At 33.7% G+C, this 18294-nt stretch overlaps 1 protein-coding gene across 1 annotated transcript in view; it reads right to left on the reverse strand.

The window, feature by feature from the left end:
• Positions 1-258: 258 nt before the first annotated feature.
• LOC126762785 (piggyBac transposable element-derived protein 1-like) overlaps positions 259-18294 on the reverse strand; it is a 23199-nt gene continuing 5163 nt past the window's right edge. The window contains exon 2 of the mRNA XM_050479831.1: positions 259-378. Within this exon, the coding sequence (XP_050335788.1) occupies positions 259-378 (120 nt within the window). The remainder of the gene's footprint in view (positions 379-18294) is intronic.

Genomic DNA, 18294 nt, shown 5'->3' on the forward strand with positions numbered 1-18294 from the left:
ATAATTTATATGCACTGTCACCTGCAATCCATTCACCTTCTCCAAAAAATTTATGTGCTTCAATTGACAATTCGCTGTTATTAAAAATACGTGCATCATGAACGCTACCTGGAAAGCCTAACACCAGGTGCCTTATTTGTAATCCATGATCGCACACGGCTTGTGCCTTAACGGAGTAAATATGTTTTCGTGAAAAGTACGCTTCTGGGTCCTGTGACGGCTTTTCCGCAAATGGAATTTCGGTACCATCAACGTATCCTATGCAGTTAGGTAACTCGAAGTTTCTAAAACGAGCTTTTTGCGTTCTTCCGTATTTGGCCAAAATAAATACTGGTCCTTATATTTCAATAGCGCATTAAATATGCGTTCAGTTAAATTCTAAAATATAAAAACATGTTAATGTATTATGAGGAAAACTGACGAGTTCTGACCTGAATGATACCACCATCACTGATTCCAAATAAACCTGCAATCTTCGAAAGAGAAGCTCCTTCACCGCTAGAACCTAAGCGATACAACACAATTGCCAGTTGCGTTAAAATGGAAATTGTTTGCCCGACCGAATTTTGTTGAAAAGATTTTCTCCCTTTATTAGATCCAAAATAGCATCGAAAGTTTTCCAAGTAACACGTGATCTTCTTGAATCGGTTTTCATCGAGTTCCCATTAGATCTCATTTAAAAATACCCTGGATTTCGGTACACTATTTTGAATGAATTGTACGCTATATCTGCATTCTACGCCTAAAGCCAATATATGCATTAGGTCCTCCATTATATCATTTTCTTTACTTTTCCTCTCTTCTGCAAAACAAAAAATATAGTCATTTAAAATAAAACCAATTTAATTTAAATTCATACCATTGTCCTCACAAAAGAATTCAATTATCATTAAATCATTTAAAGCTGCTATTTCCAATAAATAAAAGGTTTTGTTTATTGCTGATTCTCGGCATTTTAGTTTTTTTATTTCCTACGAATGAAAAAATGACAGACTTATAGTAATTTTGCCACAGTTGCCAAAGAGCGCTCATTTAACTTGTGTTGCTATATTGCAAATTTACTATTTTTATATAATTGCGACGTTAAATGAGTACCACTATTGTAACATGTTGCTAGAATAGCTATAGGTTCGATATATATGTAAATATAGAAGATTTATTAGGGCTATACCAGTGTGACACTTTCAAAACAACGATTTTTGTTTTTTTTTTTCGAAAGTTTATATTTGCAAAAATATCCTGTGAAATCGGCAAGGTACGACCTCTTGAATAGGTTTTGTATGGCAGCGATTTAAGGAGCGACCACTCTAAGGTATAAATCGGATAGTTGAAAATTTAAACGCGTTTTTCTCGAAACGATATTTTTCAAACTCGCTGACATAAAAACTCAATGAGAAATTTACCGATCAACTCCAACGATACAACTCCTACTTACGATCTTTTTGATTGGTTGAAAATTGTCAATTTGGCATTAAACATTTTTTTACGGAAAAAATGATACTTTTGTTTAGAACTACGCCTTTTTGTTAATTTTTGATATCTTTCAAAAATCGTCAGAGTTTCTCTGACATTACGCACACATTTATCATTTTAACATTTAAATGCATTATAGAAACGCTGACATATCTTACAAGTTCAGGCCAAGTGTGAGAATACGTGCAAACTGATGTTACGTATACGCCATGATCAAAAATGCCATGTAATTGCTAAGGATTTGATTACTACAAAGATGCCTTTGAATTTAGCGTAAGTTTTTTCCGTTCTGTGTGATTTTTTTATTGATTAATAACGTCAAGGTATGTTAATAGTATTTAAATGAAAACTGGCTGATCTCTTTTGTTGAGATGAAATTCGTTGAGTTATATGTGCTTAACAACCTGGCAGATTTTGAGAAAGTATTTCGGCTTGCCTCCCTCTAAAATTATTCACACTCAAACGTCGTAAGTTAACTAATTTTGCTTTGGAAGAACTTGTAAACGATAATATTTTTTTTAAGAATATCACCTCCTCCGATGTGGCTCACTTTCACCTCTTAGTCCGGTAAATAAACATAACAATCGATTCTAGTGCGAAGAAAATGTACAAATTATTTCTAAACAGCCACTACATTTACATAAACTGACAGTTTGGTGTGGAATCAAAGGTCCGTACTTCTTTCGAAATGCAGCTGGTGACACCGTCAATGTTAATGACCACAATTGGAAGAAATTGGTCTTGACAAGGCGGGGCTATGTGGAACACAGCACGTGCAAGAGCTTTAAAGATTCGATTATTTCAAGAATTGTGACTTTAAGGGACCTCCAAGAAGTAGTGATTTAACACCAATAAACAGAATTCTTGTGGAAAAGTTGTTCTAAAATTGGGTTCAACGAATTCGCTCCTGCAAATGAAGTCGTAGAGACCATTTAAATAATATTATATTCACAACATAATTGTATCGATTTTTTTCTCTTTAAATAAAAACATTTGAATTTCCTTAACAATTAGAGCTTTTTTTAATATAAATCGGGATTTAAGAGTAAAAACTAGTATTAATTATTGTAAAACACGTTATTCTTTTTCAAAATATTTTCCATTAAATCCACCGTGTTAGGACAATATGGAGTGTATGCTGGCTATGCTTGCGGTAACAACTTTTGCACAGCATCAATAGTTTCCGGAAGAAAACCTCATTTTGAACGATGTTCGGAATTCGACTTGGATTCGATTACAACACTAGGGTTGCCAAATCCTGAAATATGAAGGAGAATTTTATTGAACCAAGTATATTATGAATTCTTCCCTATACATACCTTATTAGCGTTAGACTATTCGATTACCAATTCTCACATCCCAAAAAGTTAGAAAATTAATTAATTAGACTCGCTCGAACACAATCGTATACGGCGTTCAATATTTATGTTGCCACACAACTAATAATGACAGCATTGTTATCTTGCATTTTACAAATTTGGTGTGATTATTCAAACAAACGTTACCTAGAGATAATTTTGGGTCATCGTACAATCATGGCGTATAGCAGCCAAGTAGTCAAAGTTATCGATCACCTGATGCAAGGATAATGAGTGTGATTAGTTGCATAGAAATATCGTGCAGAAGGTACGAAACGGAAAAAAAGCTATACGAATTTATTAGTGGGTTCGAAAACTAATCTAAAATAAAAACCTTAATTAATCAATACCAAAGATTACTTATTCAAAGAGATCGGGCTTGCCAAAAAACCATGTGCAAAGAGGAAGCGAATAATTGTCACTTTTCACTTCAAAACTGAAATTTGGTGCAAATAATTAAAAACTGACCAAGCATTAGTATATACTTGTATATCGCATATAAGTTTTTCAAATAATGAAGAGATTGAAATCTGTACACGATTTACTTCAGCTTTCACATTCTACTCATAATGATTTCCGATATTCCATCGGACTTTATGACGAATATATAAGTCAATGTAAAAGTAATCGAAAAATACTTTCTTAGAAACATGTTAGCTATTAAGCTTATATTAAGATGATCACATTCAGTTCAGACGCCACTCTTAATATACCTGATATTTATTGTATGTATAGCATACGTATATCAAAAAGGTGTTTTCAATGCAATTAAACAGCTGTGACTATGAAAATTACTGAATTTTTACTTTCCTCTGATAATTTCATAATTTCATACCTTCGTAACAGCAATGTATTTTTTCTTTTGCCTTTCTCACCTGAAGCGAATAGAAATATAAAGAAAATATGAGTTTGCATATCACAATGATAAAACAACTTGAGCTTGCATTTGACCAATCATATGGGATCTTAAATTAGAATTGGGATGTCTTCATGCAATGTCGGAGATGCAAAATGGCAAAAGGACAACGATTATTTTGATAAAAAAATTAAATAAATTGTAAACGTTGTTTTAACATATATATTTCCATAATAAAATTGTAAACATTTCTGAATACAACAAAAGAAGAAATAGCGATCATGACATACTACAAATGTCTGCAACGATCCCTAGAAATCATGTCATCCCTACTGGAAAACACTATACTTTAATCACGCAGGATACGTTGGTAACAATGTTCAATTGAAACTTCCAACAATAAAATTCCAAAGAAAGTATTGTTAACGCAGATGAACATATGACGGGATTTCATATTATACCTAATATAATCGGAACGTCAAAATGACAAGAAAGCTTGCAAAATATTTAGACTAATTTCGCTTATTAATTGTGTATCTGATATTCAATTGTAATAATATCATAAGAAGGAAATAAAATAAAACAGTAACAAAGATCATTTAATGACCAATTTATTTGAGAAATAATAATTCTATTTAAGATCTGAATTTCTGGTTGATTACTTACATTACATATATTTTGTAAAGTGGTGCTTCACTGAAAGTTTACATTGCCGTCCAATTAACCAGTTATGTATATTACGGAAGTTTCAGTGATTTCTGCTTTATGCTTCTTTCAAATATCATTGCATTCTATTCGAATATGGTTTTGATAAAAACTTTCTTCTGGCTTCTGACACAAATTCGTTGCTGCCAACTACTTGCACAGACAATTAAAAGATGAAAACGTGGTGAGAAAGGGGTAATAAATCTTGCTCTCTAACCTAATGAGTTAGAATTAAGATAAGTTTGGGCGAATGTATTTGCAATTCAAGATATCATAAGCAAAATACCGGTTGCAGCATTAAGCAGTCTACTTTTAATTTAAGTTGTTTTTCAATCGCTTTGAATACAGACTTTTAGAATAAACATTCCCAATTATGGAATTTTCCACTCTAGATGGGTAACTTACCAAAGAGTATAGTAAAACCAGTAGCGCTAATAAACTTTTGCTTAAATTTCGGATGTAAATTAAGTTTTTGACATTAATAACTTTTTCGAGAATTGGAAAATTTTTTAAATTATGAACAAAGTCTTACTATTTTTTGCTCATGGTATTAACTAAAATTTTTTTTATGTACAAATTTCAGTCATTGGATAAAATTCAGTATTTCTTTTTTCATTTAGATTATGTACTAACTAACACAATATACTTTCTCGTAATAAATTTTTTTTCGAGCTAACATTTGATATTAGTGATATTTAAAGGTAATTTTAATTTTCACTCAGAAAAGCAGCAGAAGAACATTTTTATTTCATTATCGTAAAGTTAGAAAATTTGGAAGTTATACATAATCAGAACGTTTTGACATAGGAACGCCATTTATGTTGTTTAAGGAAAATATTCTTCTCGGTCAAAAAATGGAACTAAACCGCAAATGTTTTCGCGCGATTATTTTTTACAACTTTCGATGTTAATTCAATTGAATCCAAGACTTCGAGATTTCGAGAAGGCTGTGTGCAAACTGATATCGCAAGATCGTTATATGACCTACCATGAGATTGAAACAACTATAGGTATTAGTGGGACAAGCATACTGAATTTCATATTGCATTAACATTTGATTGTAAAAAAATTGTGAATACAGAATTTTATACTCTTGCAACCAGTTGCTACAGACATCTGTCTGTCCATAAGTACGTCTATCCGTCCGTCCGTTCGGGCAAGCTGAAGCTTGAGTAAAAATGTAGATATCTCGATGAAACTTGCATTTAAAAATTTAGAGATGGGTGGAATGATTAATCAGATTTATACGCGAAAAAAGTCCATATTCCAATGATAAAAATAGTTCGACGATTAAAAAAAATGTTTTCTAGTTGAAAATGTTGTAGTCAGTCAAAACGGTCAATCTTCATTTGCGCTATTCGATAAAAAATTTGTCAATTCGTAAACATTTATAACGAATGGACTCGAACTTTTTCTATCGCTTTCACTGACTTAGAACACGTTTTATTGTCTTGGTGAAACATCACTTTCTTTTCCTTCAAATGGGGCCGTTTTTCGGCAATATTATTATTCAAACAGTTCAATAACATGTTGCTGTTGATAAGCCTTTCTTTTTCAAGGTTAATAAAAATTATTGCATGCGCATCCCAAAATACAGACGCCATAAGCTTGCCAGCCGACGGTTGCGTTTTCCATGCTTTGGAGAGGGTTCATTGTGTGCAGTTCACCCGGATGATTGTCGTTCGGACTTCGGAAAGAAATTAAGATTTCATGTTTGATACATTGTCACATATCAATGCATCTTCTTCTTCTTAATTGGCGTAGACAACGCTTACGCGATTATAGCCGAGTTAACAACAGCGCGCCAGTCGTTTCTTCTTTTCGCTACGTGGCGCCAATTGATATGCCAAGCGAAGCCAGGTCCTTCTCCACTTGGTCCTTCCAACGGAGTGGAGGTTTTCCTCTTCCTCTGCTTCCCCCGGTGGGTACTGCGTCGAATACTTTCAGAGCTGGAGGGTTTTCGTCCATCCGGACAACATGACCTAGCCAGCGTAGCCGCTGTCTTTTAATTCGCTGAACTATGTCAATGTCGTCATATATCTCGTACAGCTCATCGTTCCATCGAATGCGATATTCGCTCTCAAAACTCGTAACGTCGTCATCGGTTGCTGTCATCGTCAAAGCTTCTGCACCATATAGCTGACATTGTTGGAGAGAGGACTTTACTTTTCAGTTGCCTACTCTGCTGATATTATTGTTGGTGCTGATACTGATTCCAAGATAGACGAAATTATCTACGACTTCAAAGTTATGACTGTCAACAGTGACGTGAGAGCCAATCGCGAGTGCGACGACTGTTTGTTTGATGACAGGAGATATTTCGTCTTGCCCTCGTTCACTGCCAGACCCATTTGTTTTACTTCTTTGTTCAGCCTGGAGAAAGCAGAACTAACGGCGCGGATGTTGAGGTCGATGATATCAATATCATCATATCAATGCATACACTCGGGTTTATAACGCCTGAACATCTCCAAACACTTATCCGAATCATCAAGTCGTCGTTGTTTTTTGGTCTAAAGTGAACTCGCGCGGCATCCACTTTACACAGAGCTTTCTCATAACCAAAAATTCGTGAATTATATGATGAACATGTTTAGTTGATATCTTTAGTGTGCCTTCTATCTCGAACAACTTGACGTTACGGTCAACCAAAATTATTTTGTAGACGTTTTTGATGTTATCATCGGTAACAACCTCTTTTGGGCATACACTGCGATCACCACGTCTAAACTTAGCATACCAATCCTCGATAGTTGCTTTTCTTGGGGCAGTGTCCAGAAACTCGTCATAAAGCTAAGTTTTTGGTTCAACTATATTTTGCCTTCAAAAAGTAATATTTTATCAACACGTTAATTTCCTTTGAAGATCAGGGCTAACTTAATTCATATAGAGTTAATTCCCGTTACGCATCATTGAGTCAACCCGAGGATTTTTTAGTTGGCCTTTTAGTTGAGTTGTGGCTTTTTCTTTGATCCAGAACTTCTTTTGAATATTTTAGAAGCCACATAGTGTCGAGCCTTACGTTTTTAATATACAACCATAACATACTGACTTGTCTAACATATTGAGTTGTATATACGGTATAAAGTCAACCGGAAATTCCGGATTTTTTATATTTGGTGTGTGTTTTATATGTATGTGGGCTAGAAGAAGTATTAACTTATTTTCTCTGAATTTCGGTAATATTACTCTAAAGTTTAAAGATATGTTCGGTAAAAGATCAGCGATAGGCACTGAGGTCCACAAATTCGGTATGTGACAATTTACAAAAGTGGGACCATTTTTAGACTCTTTGATTTTGTGAAAGTGAAGGCGTCACCGACCACTCTTGAATATACAGTATATTTTAACTTATAAACATTTTAGTGGCGTTAGCTTATTTGACTTGCAATTAATTGCACAGCCTTCGGCAAAGTTCTCCAAATGCAATATAGCATCAATGGTACTTATCACAAGGGGCAACTCTGATTCAACAATTATTGATATCAGTGCAGCTCATAATATAAGCCGAATATAGGGGTTTTCGCTCATTATTCTTACATTTTTAAAGCAAAATTTGTCTGACCAATTTTGTTTTGTAAGAGTTTGCGTTCTGTTCTTTGGACATTTTGTAGCTAATATACTAGTATAGTATACATATATGTAGAAATTGTCCATAAATCGTTAGCTCATTGAGTTTTTATAACCCCTTAGATGCGCTTAATTCTAGTGTTCATTATAGAAAAAGGAATAAATGGTAAGCAGCATACACTGAGTGGTATAAAATAGAAGCTTCATACTACTGACTCGGCAAATAAACGAGTTTATCAAGTGCGCCTATGCTGCTGTATAACAAGTTAACTTCGTGAAAGCAACATAAAACTGTCAAGTACAAAATAATGAATCGCAACTGACTATTCTATAAGTATACTATGCCACAGGGAGTATGAAAATTCCTTAAAAATGCATGCACCAACGAAGCTGGCAAATAAATGGGAAAACAGAAATAATAGGAGCAATTTATTGAAGCCCTGCGAGAGAAGGCGAGTATCAACTATGGTAGCCTTTCTTCTTTTTTGGCATTAAGCACTAAGTAAGCACGAGAAAAATGTATCCCAGCTGTATGTAAATTTGTGCCAAAAAACGAAAACCTAAAGGCATCTCAAAAAGTTTATAAAACGGAATCTAAGTAGCAACGAGATTATCACTAAAGAAATGTGAATGTCCTCGACTTTGCAGCCCTAATCTATCGCACATCCCCTCATAATCTGATAATTGTCAGAAAATAATCGCTAATGGTATGGATTTATTAAAACAAAAATTCATTGTTTGCAGGAAAAATTGTTTAAAATGTGATTACTTGTTGCATTTCTATCATGTAAACTTCTCTGGGAAAGGATTCTAATTTCCATTGACGTTGAGCTCACGCTTATCTCTATACAAACTGGTGTAGGTCCATCTGTTTTAGCGATTGCACATTTCAACATTCAATTAAATCCTGATTTCGGACATTGGCGAAAACATGGCAGTGCCAAAAAAAAATCCCAAAACGCTATTTCGTTCACGAAAACAAAGTAACAAAAAAACAAATAAGAGCTTTACCTGCAAATATTTTCATCGTAAATATTCCACACACCATCAAACTAACAAATTACGATAAACAAACAAAAGTACGCAATTGAATTTCCGGAAATTGTTGATGGCTTTATCAGCACTACAGTCACTACCAAGTACATACACATCAGCAATATTTAGAGAAATTTTTGCTTAATATGGTTAAAATGTTTATGATTTTCATGAATATTTAGCATACGGAAGGCCCTTTTTAAGTTTCCCACAAAAATCTTCCAGCATTCTTGCACTACATTTCCCTACATAGCGTTTCTCCATTAAGGAAATGTCCTGAAGGAACCTCTCGCCTTGTTCGTTACTCACAGCACCCACATTTGCCAGAAGAAATACAAATGAGACTACAGGATATGAATTTTAAAGGATATATTTCAACCCAAAGTTTTTTATGTTAATATAAATAAATTTATTAAGTCTTAGTAATTTACTGATTTATGGTTTCCTAGAAATTTTTGGACAACGTTCATAAAATATTTCCAGGTGAGTTTTTCCCGATCATTCACTTTTTTCAAAGCTCTTATTCTTTATCAGTTGTCGTATTTGTGGACCTACATACAAGTATACTCCTTCCTTAATTTTTGTTTCGCTAAATGTACAATCTATTGGAGGCATTATCACAGATAGTTCAACGCTGTCTGAGATAAATTTGTTAGCCGAAGACAAATTTGAATACTGGGTAATGCGTTTGGATATGGTCAAATGCAATATTTATACAAAGTAGTTATTAACAAGTCAGGAATGGCTAAATTCGTGGCAATCGAACATTTTATACTCATGCAACTTGCAAGAATCAAAGTCAGAGAAATAATTTAAGGTGTAAAAGATCAACCAGAGAATCGAAATCCAAGCAATTTTATTAATTTACACATCAGGTTTGTTAGAAAAACGAAAATAATTTTATGTAGTATATGGAAGTTGGAGCAGTATCGGCCCGATTTTATGTTTTTAACATGCCACATACTTTAAACCCAATCATATAGAGTAAAGTCAACCGGATGTTCGAAAATCCTGATATTAGTTATATTGAGGCTGGGTCAAGTTTTCGCTCAAATTTATCTATTTTAGGTAGATAGATACATTGTTGTGAATAAAACACACACTCTCCTTTTCATTGAGATAACTTACATATTGGTCGATATATGCGGTACATAGTCACCCGGAAGCTCGAAAGTATTGACATGATTTAACGCAATTTCGACATACACAAAACGACTGGGTACTTGGGTCCAAATATTCAGTACTTAAGGTCTCGAACAATTTTGGTTGGATTAGAACAATTTTTGGCCATAAGGTGACATACTTTAAAGGAGTTGTTAGTGCAGTTTTGATTTCACCAAAAAGTCAGCATAGCCACTCCTATCGTCGAATTTTCATATTGTTTCCCATAAAAAAAATTGTATGTTTCTGGCGTATTAATTTACTGATTTATTGCGCTTTTAGTAGTTTTGAGCGGTACCGTTTTATGGGAGTGAACGCGTTTATCTTCCAATTTCATCCGTTTTTACACTGTTGGTTGGGGTTTTCATAGTAGGTAATTTAGAAAATATGTACGTACATTAAACTTAAATTTTTTCCCATGCTTTTTGGCACCTTGCTACTGTGATCTCCTGTGCAAAAGTACAGTGTTATGTCGTAAATTAGTGCTTAGTTATGGCACTTTATTGGTTTTCTGTTAATGGCGATTTCTGGGTGTAGCAGTGGTCTGATTACATCCATCTACGAACTCGTATTTTTTTTCAAGAAACTCGCATTCAAAGTCTCATCAAGATCAAGGCCGGCATCCCGCTTCCACAGCCGCCTTTCAGCCAAGATGTGGTTCCCCCCGGACTTTTTTCTGTCCTTTCCTGAAAAGGCTGATGAGAGGCTAGTATTATAGAATATAGAGGGGATCCAAGCAGCATGCATCTCGGCTCTCAAGGCTTACCGGAGAGTTCCTTTCGTGACGCCTTCAATGCTTGGAAATCACGCTAGCAGCACTGCATCGCCGCAAAAGAAGCCTATTTTGGAAGTGTTTAAAGAATTTTAGCGATTGGTTTAATAATTTTTTTTTTTAAATCGACTGAATCCTATTACTTTCCGGACAAACCCTGTACAACCGTTAGGGGAACCAAGCTATTATACTCTGTAGCATCAGGATGCAAAGTATGAAAATTGATAAATAGTACTCCGAAACGGTTCATATTGTAGATTGGCTGAATCGGACTATTGCCATGCACACCACATTAATTGAAAACTGATAAAATTCTATAACTAAATCACAACTTGTGCTACAAAACTGTAGTTCTCTGCAACAAATCGCAGTACCAAGTATGTCCCTTGTGATTAGAGAATCTTATCCAAACCTATTTAGGAAAAATTTTTACTTAAAACGTTGTTCAATGACTTATTGCTGTTAAAATATGCTGAGAATTCCAAAGTGCTTTGATTAGAGCAAATTAATTTCCTTGTTAGCTCTTCTTTGTAGAAATTTTCGGTTGAAGTTTAACAAAAGTCGACTTGATAAATCTTTCTGTTCAGGCTAGTCGTACTCTCAATCGATTAAATTTACAAATTCTTTTGGTGATGATTGCCAGAGCAAAATCTATGTATGTAGATCAATATAACGCACACCCACATTTTATAAGAAATTTGAAAGAATCTAATAAATCAGTCGCGAAATCTAGTCGTTCTAGCTTTGAACATTCAACTTAAAGAATAAATAATGAATTTATTATTACTAGTATACCCATTATTAGAAACATGTATAACAGTAGGTTGATTATAATTATCATTTTATAGTAGAAGACAATATTTTGCACAGTTGCTGTAAAAGGGATCAAAGTTGTCAATGGTAATATTATTTAACTTTCGCTTCGTTATTGTGGTCACAATCTGTATGTACCTGTGTATTATTTAAAAGTAGACTAAAAACAGTAATCGGAAAGGATATGTATTTTGATATTTGCAAAAATTTCTAAGAAGAGTATACAGCAACTTGCATATACATATGGGTATAGCATACATATTTACCTACATTCATAGGCATTTAATTTGAAAGGATTCAGCCAAAAATGCAGTGATTTGATTAGTCTTCGGCCAACAGAACAATCCTGGACGTGATAAAAAATATGCCTGGATATGGCAATAGATTTATGCATCTGAAAGAGGAGTTCCTCAAATTCAAAATGGCTAAATTAAAAGAGGGAATATTTGCACTACACAAATACGGCAACTGATAAATAATAAAAGATATGAAGAAAGACTTAATGATAAGGAAAATCTCACCTGAAAATGTTTTGTGAACATTGCCCAAAATATTCTGAGAAACCGTAAATCGGAAAAATATAAAGGCTTAATAACTGAATGAGTAATGTCATATACAGCTTTGGGGTGTAATACAAGTATATTCATTTGAATTTCTTTCTGACAAATATAGGTGTTGTGAGCGACGAACAAGGCGAGAGGTGCCACCCGGACGTTTTCTTAATGTAAAATTCACAAAAATCACAAGTATTACGTGATATATAAATCAGATATGTTGTAATTGCTTACAAGTAGGTGCAGAAATTAACAGCATATACCATATCACAGTGATTGCCGGCAAGAACACAATATGAGAATTTTATGTTACAAATTTTCTAAGTACAGTATAGACACAAATTTTGATACAAGAATATTGGCTGAGAGATTGAATACGAGCAAAAACACTATTTGGGAAATTTTAGGAAGACCAAAAATATTAACGAGTTGTTTTTGAAAAAACGGATTTCTTGTCTAATATATCACCAAGTAACTATTATCTATTTCCAAAACTGAAAACCAATAGTTGTAACCGAGGTGCGGCATAAATGCATAAAAAATGTCCATTCGCTGGTTGACGGTTCAAACATTTTATTGCGTTTATAGTCACTTACATTGAATAAATAAGAACTTTCAAAGAAAATATGATGTGCATTTGATTCAATATATAAAAATTCGGTTAGTTTAAGACCTCATTTGTACGAAACGTATTTCAGATATGGGGTCAAATGTAATCAGCTGATGATACCATAAACAAAACCTCAATTTTATAAAATTATGATAATTTTTAATTAAAATATACATTAAATTAATAAACATGGAATTATATAAAAAAGTAAGATATGCTCAAGGGCAACACATTTTAAAAAGTCAGAAGGTTATTTTAAACTATTCAATACCTACATACAAACCGCATATGTGGTGATGCCAGCCATACACATACCTAGAAGTATTTTACCTTTTGTTAATTTCTTTTTGCGCATCAGCAAACACACTTCTGACGTGGAATAAAATACGATATAATAGAAATTCACACACTTATAGGTCTAGTAATAAGCCGCAATATCAACAAGGTGGGGCGAAAATGAGGCTCTACGTAAGTATGTTTACGCACATGCATACATATTTAAACACATTTGACAGGAAAAACTAAATTGAAGAAAAAAGTACTAAGATCATGGTGCATTGGATGGTATGGGAGCAAGGTAAGAGAAAAAGGGAATTGCAAAATGAACTCGGCATATTCGTTGAATATACATACATATGTACATATTATAAGGTGAGAGTTTCAAAGAAGATTTTATATAATTGTACTTACATACATTTGTATGTCTACACGTTTGTGTACGGTTATAGAATGAAGGTAACAGTATGTTCTACCTAGCTGTCATGTACAATAACTTTATTTGTAGAAAAAGAATTGGGACACACCTGCTCTTGTTGGACCTAATAGGATTAAGAATGGAGCATTGCAAATAAGCAAAGTACGGAAAATAATAATGTGCAACATATCAAAATGACATCAGAAAAAATGGAAGGTGACTTCATAAATATAAATTGACTGTACGCTTGGCAACATACCATTAAATATAATAATGAAACTTTTTTAAATATGTAGGCAAGCCGTTTAGCTAGTGAACCCGTACTAAATCAGAAGTGAATGAAGCAATATCTCTTTCTAATAAAAAACATGACATTCAACAATTTATTTTAAACATCCTTGTGCTTATGGGCTAATATTCAAAATTAATTAAAACAACCTTCCATAATCTTTTAAATCCATTTCGTTGTAGCACATCACTTCAAATGCCAGAAAAATTTATTAGTAAGAATCTGGCATAGACACGGAATCAAATAAGGTAAGTCAGACGTGAAACAGAAGGCAAACGTTCCTTATATTTAGTGAATGGCGCTGCACGGAAGAAATATACCTCATTAAAACCGCTTTCGGAACAGAGATGCCATAAACTAAGAGAGCTGCAAATAGTAAATGATTCCCAATGATTTATTTAGTCTAATCGCTATGTGCGACTACTTCATTATCTCAATCAGTTAAGTGTAAGATTTCTACATTATTCAATAACACAGTTATTTTGGTATTAAGTGAAAACCAAATATTTGGATAAACCTTGTGAAAAAAATTACCTAGAAATTGCAAATAAAACGCAATATATTTAATAATTTATCAATATTTACTTTGTCGCCTTCAAAGTAATCTCCATTAGATGTAATACACTTATGCCAACGATTCTTCCAATCCACGAAACACTTTTCATAAGCACTTTTTGGTTTCCATGGATCGGTAATTTCAGTTTGGGGAACAAGAAAAAAATTACACGTAGACAAATTTGGTGAATACGGTGGTTGATTATGGTATTCATTGCGTTTTTGGCTTTTAATTCGGTCACAATCTTTACTCGATGCGATGGCGCCTTATCAGCTGGTGTTTTTTCACAATTCCGGCCGATTTCGTCCGATGTTCTCAAGCAAACGCCTCAATGCGGCCAAGCAGAACTCCTTACTGACAGTCTGTCTCTCCGGAACAAATTCAGGATGCACCAAACTATGAAAAAAAATTAATGAGCATCATTTCGATTTTTGAGCGGCTTTGGCGTGTTCTTTTTTGGTTTCGGCTCGTTTTTGCCGCTCGATTTCGATGATTGTTTAGCAGGTCAAACTCATTAACCCATGCCTCATCTTCACCGTCTTTGAAGGCTTTGTGCAACTGTAGGCTTGCAGTTTTGATAGATCTTCATCACCGGAAGTCTTTTCCAACATTATCAACGATTCCGCACATGAAATATGGTTGAAAATACAAAATTTGAGATAGATTCTTCCTTGGTTATTTTTATCCATTGTAAAAATTGCAATGTAGTTCTGGGGTGTACCGACTTAAACGGCTGCTGCAAACAAATTGGTTGACAGATCGCGCTCATATTTGACATAATAGTTAAGGACAGTCCTAAAAAAATAGTAAAATACTTTTTTTGAAATATCACTTATCCGGGGAATTTAAATACAGTTTCTGAGTGCTATTTTGTTGCAATACATAACAATGTATAAAAGAAAACTGTCCTTGTACTATACTCATATTATCAGAATTTTATAAACTGCAATAATAATAACTTAATATTTCTGCCTACTTAATTTTTTTGCAAGCTTATACTTCGACCTAAACTTTTCATAACGAGCTGAGTGCAGCTGGATATATCATGGTAAATGCTAAAGCTGCTAATAAAATCGCGGAAACTGATAGCGGATATAACGATTTCTATTTTGTCAATCAATAGGTGAAAAATGCGCAGAGTAAGCAAAACTTTGTCTTGAACTTACAGTAGTTGGTGTATGGGGTTAGAACAAAGTATACGCGAAATTTAGTTACTAGAATATTTAAGACGATAAATTCGATAATATTAGAGATAATTTTATGAGAACAAGTTCAAAATAAAAAAAAAGTATTAATTATTTAATATGCATTTCTGTTATAACTGTACTCTGGAGACACGAATCAACAAATTTGTGATCGTTTTGGCCAGCATGCTTTGTTGTCAATGTTGACTCCTGGCCTTGTTTCAAATTCAATAAATTTATATTACATGTACTGTACAAATCGGTTAGTCAGGATCTCATTTAAGTAATACGAGGATGCTTGATGGTGATGTTTAATTGGTATATCCTACACAATGGATTGTAAATATATTGTACAAACTCAAAGAGCTAATTACGTCAACATTTTTGCATATTTTGATTTTGAAACTTACCGTAATTTAGTTACAGCCCAACCATCGAATATTCCGTTTTAAATTATTTTATGAGCGTTATTTCTTTTTATTGTGACTTCGTAAGACACTTTCATGGACCATATCAAATAAATCTAATTCTTTAATGACCCCTAACCGTATACCTACTAAGTGTTCACCTGCACATAGCCAACATTTGTAAATGGCATATCTAAATTTTATATGTATGTATAGTATGTGACTTAAAAGCTTGCACGGTAGATACTCTCCCATGCTTGTGAAAGGATATTGGACTACAATTTAAGTGGGTACTTTGAGCAGCTGCTCATATAAGCGGTATGAGCATAAATTTGATATTTTATCACCTAAAGTGGCATATTATACGCACCTTATTGCTGTGCACAAATGATACCCGGAAAATGTGAGCACTTATGGGGAAATACAACTCTTAATGGGTTCATATTCAAGCAACGCCTTTGAACAAGTGGATGTGTTTATATTTAAGGTTCTATGAAGAAGTGAAAATTATGTCAGTATGTGCTATCATTTTATAGATTATCTTAAAACTTTAATTGCTTTCGTTGAATTAACTACACTACAGACAATTCAAGAGCCTTTAAAGTTCCAAAAACTCGAAATTCATTTGAATGGAAGAACATGTTTTAATTTTTTTTTTTAAGAATTATAATTTTTTCGTTGATATACGGTTAAGGTTTGATATTTCATTGTTTATTGTGCAAATCAATATTGTTCATATTATCCAGGGTTTTGGTATAGCGACTCACTAAGAATGCGAGCAATGAAGTTGGGCAGGAATAATTTCAGTAATATATGTACGAAGATATATATTGTCAAACTTATTCCTAATTTGAATAGCTTTATTGCAAAGCATAAAAATTAGAAGAATAGTTTGGTCAAACATCTATCGCCTCTTAAATAGCTTATAATACATTATGTTACCATCTTGTCATATGATCGAACCATTGTATATTCTATGAAAACTGTATTAGCGAGTTGCAAGGCTACCGCTATAAATCGTAATACCGATTTCTTAGTAAGTTCAGAAGATATGGCGAGTGTAATTGAAAGCTTATAAACATAAGCGTACATATGTGTTTTATTTAGATAATATTCTATATATGGAAGCATAATGTCAGCCGTAACTTTACATGTTAGTTTCGTTCACAAATTTAAGGAAAAATTAAAAGAATTATAACGATACAAAGAAATTTCCTATTGGCCCTTTTTATTTACATATATTCCAGTATTTCGTGTAGAAAGCAATAAAGATAAGACCCTAATACAAAGGTCTGTGATAAGTATTTTTGTCTACAAAGATCAGTTTTCAAGCTACTGCAGTTATTATTTATTTTTTCAGCAACTAATAAAATGAATCGATTGCTTTTCTGATTGCCTCCTAGATTGTAATAAACCAATGTGTGAACACATTCCAGCTTGCTGCTAAGTAAATCAGAAAAAGATTTTCGAAAGTGTTGCCGATATTCCTGCAACCATACATCCGTTTATTGCGTCTGTTTAACTGACTTTGCATATCAGGATCATACAAAGGCCTATATTGAGCGCACGCACACATCTATATCACTGCCGCTTACTTATAGCTATGAATACTAACTCCATTAATTTTAAGGTGCTATTGTGTGCTTGGCTATCTTGCTTCCTGTGTCGTAGGAACGACGCTATTGTGAATATACATATGTACGTTTAGTAATGAAGCCTCAACTTACATAAGATAAAGGGACTACTTGCGTGCTTTGTAACCGTGAGTGGTAGTGACTCAATAAAAGCCGACCGTGTGGTCCTTCGGTTTTGCGGCCTTATTGTGTTCACTATCAAATGTGGTTGAATGCATTTGGTGTAAGACAACGGATATTGGAGATAATTGGACTCAACGGATGGACCATTTGAGACGTAAACGCGGCCAATAATTGAAGAGGTAATCTTTAAAAAATTAATGTTAAAGAATGTTCTTTCGAATGATAATAAACATTTTCCATTAAGCTCGAATTTTCTGTTTTTTTTCTTTAAAAAAGTAAAAAACCTTTAAATGGATCACCCTTTAGTAGTCAACCACTGCGATTGCACTTATATCCTTGATCCTTATGTTATTTGCATCCTGAATAAATTGATGGAACTTCTCCAAATTAATTTATATCGTCGGTAAGTGCATGAGATATCGTATTATTTAAAATAAAGGTAGTCTAATATGAGTTTATTTTGAAAGCAATCTTTTTCCATTAAAATTGTATGGTACCTT

The sequence above is a fragment of the Bactrocera neohumeralis genome, chromosome 6 (assembly GCF_024586455.1).
Source record: "Bactrocera neohumeralis isolate Rockhampton chromosome 6, APGP_CSIRO_Bneo_wtdbg2-racon-allhic-juicebox.fasta_v2, whole genome shotgun sequence".
In the NCBI taxonomy this organism is placed as follows: Eukaryota; Metazoa; Arthropoda; class Insecta; order Diptera; family Tephritidae; genus Bactrocera; species Bactrocera neohumeralis.